Source organism: Dioscorea cayenensis, chromosome 15, assembly GCF_009730915.1.
Source record: "Dioscorea cayenensis subsp. rotundata cultivar TDr96_F1 chromosome 15, TDr96_F1_v2_PseudoChromosome.rev07_lg8_w22 25.fasta, whole genome shotgun sequence".
Taxonomy (NCBI): Eukaryota; Viridiplantae; Streptophyta; class Magnoliopsida; order Dioscoreales; family Dioscoreaceae; genus Dioscorea; species Dioscorea cayenensis.
In genome coordinates this window covers 1410294-1414948 of record NC_052485.1, presented here as the reverse complement: position 1 = coordinate 1414948, position 4655 = coordinate 1410294, and the positions used below count along the sequence as shown (strand labels likewise).

At 38.2% G+C, this 4655-nt stretch overlaps 1 protein-coding gene across 1 annotated transcript; it reads right to left on the bottom strand.

Annotated features, from left to right (window-relative positions):
* Positions 1-1311: 1311 nt before the first annotated feature.
* On the bottom strand, positions 1312-3406 carry LOC120277215 (cysteine-rich receptor-like protein kinase 7). Its single transcript, XM_039283968.1, is given in 6 exon segments — positions 1312-1677; positions 1745-1895; positions 2477-2631; positions 2633-2715; positions 2946-3005; positions 3118-3406. Coding segments are annotated over 6 exon segments (1104 nt in total).
* Between the last annotated feature and the right edge of the window lie 1249 nt (positions 3407-4655).

Sequence of the window (4655 nt, the reverse complement as noted above, 5' to 3'; positions counted from 1 at the left end):
CTCCAGAGAATTGCCATTCGTGGTCAGTGCTCAGCGAAGTCAGATATATTCAGTTTTGGGGTTTTAGCTCTGAAAATACTGACCGGTAACAAGAACAGTATGTTTCTTGAAATTGAACAAGCTGAAGACTTGCCAAGCTATGTTAGTATTGGTAATATCTTAATTTCATGTCGTTATCATCTTATGATCAGATAATGATTGACTTTTTTCGTACAACCACGGGAGCATTAGACCAGAGGAACAATTCAGAGATACTAGACTTATCACTGGGGGTGATCATGGCCAATAGGTGAGGCATTGAGATATATTCAGATTGGTTTATTATGCGTTCAAGAAGATCCAGCAAACAGACCCAATATGTCAACGGTGGTTCTTATGCTGAACAGCTACTCTGTGTCCCTCCAAGCTCCTTCCAAAGCCCTGCATTTTGTATCGGACTAAGTGGTGTCATGGAATCAAATGCATTCTTTAAAAAGTTATAGTTCTTCGACTGGTTAATTTGATGGATGGATCATGGATGGATAAATGCATCCCAATGACTCCGAATGAAGTTTCCTACAGAAATGGAGCCCAAACAGATATTACTGCTGAATTCAGCACAGCGTTTCCTTGGTCACTGCCTGGTCTAACACAAATCTGAATGCTTTGCAATTAATTCAAGCTTATGATTAATTACTTATTAATGACTTATGTTTTTTTATAAGGTGGATAAACCACGTTTCATTAGAAAAAAACAGGAATCTACAGAGGTAGACAAAAACAAAAGAGAAGCCAAGGCAGATCACCAGCGGTGGACTAGTCTAAAAGCTAGAAAACAACAACAAAAATAGATAGAAAAATAAGGGGATGGACTAAACTAAAAGCTAGAAAACAACAAAAAAGGAAAGAGAAAAACAAAGGATAGCCCATCATGGTCCTATGGGGAAGTCACATCAAAATGTCTTTAAATGAGAGAATCGTTTGCTAGCCGAAGGAGTTAAGCTGCCAGGGATCCTGCAAACATAAGACTCCTCTTAATTTTGGAAATGTATTATCTTCATTCGCAAGGATATTTGAGAGGCCCATACATATCTTGTGCAGTTGTACTATGTAATTCTAATATTTTCTATTCTCTAGTGAGATTGAATTTCCTGATTGCTTACTAAGCTGATCAAGTCATGTTAATACGATAAGAGCAAAATCATCTATAAGGAAACAAGTTATATATTAAACAATATGTTTAGATATTTGATTAGCCTCTTGACTCTGATGAATACATGCCAAAAATAAATAAGTGCTAATTTAAGTTTAATTTCAGGAGTGTCTTCACTATCATCTAGGTTCAATATCAGACAGGGAAATTTCATTCATGGAGCTGGGATTTGCAAGCTGAGTTGTGGATTCACTGCTGTATCTTCTTTCCACCAACTGGATTTCTGCATTCCCAGAGTGCTCATCTGACTCCCTGATAAAACTACTTCTAGTGAAAAACCCTGGGATCAAAGGCTTTGGAAGAGAAGTGGAATAGGTGCTGCGAATTTTCATAACGGAAGTCATGCTTGGTCTCTTTGTTGGGTCTTCCTGAACGCAAAGCAACCCAATGTGTATGCATCTCTGTACTTGGTCAGCAGGGAATCCCTCTCCAATTCGTTTGTCGGTCAAGACTAATGCTTTCCCTTCATTCCAGTGTTTCCACACCTAAAATTTTGATTTATTTGATTAGTATTCATTATTTTCTTTAAGAGGTGCATCAATTTGGACTTACATCATTTAGAAGGTCAGATGCAGGCTGATATCTCACAATACCTCTGTTTTTTCGGCCAATCACAATCTCCAACACCAGCACACCGTAACTAAAAACATCTGATTTTGGTGAGAATTCTCCGCGCATGAGATACTCTGATGCCATGTATCCACTGCATAGAAAATCAATTATCATCAATCTTTCTTTTTTTTTTTAATTTTTAAATACATTTCATTGCCAAGGATCTATCGTATAAAGTCACCACTTACTGTGTCCCAGCAATTATTATTATTATTTTTTTTTTGAAAAGGTGGATAAACCACTTAGATTAAAAAAAAGGAGTACAGAGGAGACAACCACTAGATGTGGTTTAAAACAAAACAAAAGAGATACAACAGCAAGTCGACAACCACAGGGGTAGAGGCCCCCCAGAGCCAGAAATCCTCAGCAACTAGCTAGAGTCAGGAAAAAAATGTGTCTCCTCAGAAGACCGAGTCTCCCCCAAGTTCGTCACCCTAGAACCAATAAACTCGAGGCTACGTTTGATGATGTTGATGTCAGACTCCATCTTCTCTCTAAGTCCCTCTGAGACAGAAGAGCACCAAGACATGATCATACTAGCAATTTTTAAAATGAGATAGTTTATATTCAAAATATTGGCATTGAATATGCAATTATTCCTAGCAAGCCAAATATTCCAGACAATAGCTTTCGCTACTAAATCCCCAAAGACCCTTTTCTACTAAATCCCCAAATATTCCAGCAATTCTATTTGTGTTCGCTTGAGTTTCATTCATACCGAAATGCTTTGCAAGACCGAAGTCTGAAATTTTAGGGTTCATGTTTGCATCCAGTAAGATATTGCTTGCTTTCAAGTCCCGGTGAATAATCCTTAGTCGTGAATCTTCAATGAAGATAAAGTAATCCTCTAGCAATGCCTTCAATGATCTTGTACCTGCTACTCCAATCGAGTTGCTGGCTTCCATTATCATCTGTTTATAAATGCAATTAAGTTAGTCGAAATTAGTAAGAGACATACTCATAATTGGTATTTATAAGCTACCAAACTCACCAAATAAAAATTTATCAAGGCTACTATTAGTTAGGTATTCATAGACAAGGAGCTTCTCATTATTATCTAAACATCAGCCCAGCAACCTGACAATATTCCTGTGTTGAAGCTTAGCAACAATGGTAACCTCATTCCTTAGCTCCTGCAAACCCTGACCCGAGTTCGCTGAAAGTCTTTCACAGCTATATCTTGTCCATCTTTCAGGGTCCCCTGCATCCATGCATTTAATTAAGTAATATAATATCAGTCGGAGTAGCAGAGAGTGCACTTGTCGGAGAGGATGGAGGCTGAGCGGTATAGCAGACATTGGGATAAGACGTACAAGGCCGAGCGGTAGAGACAGATACCGCAGTCATATGCAAACATGTTGAGGCGACATTAAGTGAGGCCGTAGACAACATCGGATGCTGTCCCGACGGAGCTGTTGAAGAATAAGTCGTTCGAGTTGGCAGCGGAGTCAGTGAAGTTGAATAATAGTACGTCAAGGTTGGCCTTGAATTGTCTCTGGATAGTGTAGTTGGAGCTGGAGTTGCAGTAGTTGAGGAAGGATCTATATGGAAACTATAGGCAACAGACGGAAAGAAGAGGAGGAGGATGAGTATGAGCGCCATTAAAATTTGTCGTGTTGCAAGGTGTTCCAAGGATGTGGCTTGTAGTTGTAGGAGTGCATATATACATGACAAATTATAAAAGCATCTTTGGTGTCAACAAACACGTTTGAATGCTTTCCTGCTCTTTCGGCCTTCTTGTGTTGTCTTAGTTTCTGTTTGTTTTGCGTCTCACTTCTGGTGGTCTCTTTTGTGCTGTTATTATTTTGTTATAATTTCTTGTACTGTTGTTATTTCGTCTGTGTCCCTCTTGTGTGAAAGCATTTGTGGTTTATATATATATTTTTTTTAAAAAAAACAACCAAACACGTTTGGAAAAATGTCACACCTTTTGGTTCATTTTTTTTGTGTTGCTGCCGATTTTTAGGTAAGATTTGATTTTTAAGTTATCTTTTCAATGCTACTATTTTTAAATAGAAAAGAATACTGACCCGTCGAAAGAACAGTAAATTTCTTGAAATTGAACAAGCTGAAGACTTGCCTAGTTATGTAAGTATTTAGTGGTATCTTAATTTCATGGAGACATCATCTTATGATCAGATAAAGATTTGACTTTTTTTCCTACAGCCATGGGAGCATTAGACCAGAGGAACAATTCAGAGATACTAGACCATCACTGGGGGTGATCATGGCCAAGAAGTGAGGCATTGAGATATATTCAGATTGGTTTATTATGCGTTCAGGAAGATCCAGAAAACAGATGCAATATGTCAACGGTGGTTCTTATGCTGAACAGCTACTCTGTGTCCCTCCAAGCTCCTTCCAAGCCTGCATTTTATATCGGACTGAGTAGTGTCATAGAATCAAATGCATTCTCTAAAAAGTTATAATTCTCGACTGGTCAATTTGATAAATGGATCATAGATAGATAAATACATCCCAATGTCTCCAAATGAAGTTTCCTACAGAAATGGAGCCCAAACAGATATTACTGCTGTATTCAGCACAGCGTTTCCTTGGTCACTGTCTGGTCCAACACAAATCTGAATGCTTTGCAATTAATTCAAGCTTATGATTAATTATTTATTACTGACTTATGTTTTTTATAAGGTGGATAAACCATGTTTCATTAGAAAAACAGGAATCTATAGAGATAGACAAATAAACAAAAGAGAAGCCAAAGCAGGTCATCATGGTCCTAAGGACAAGTCACATCGAAATGCCTTTCAATGAGAGAATCGTGGAGGTCGCTAGCCGAAGGAGTTAGGCTGGCAGGGATCCTGCAAACATGTGACTCCTCTTAATTTTAGAG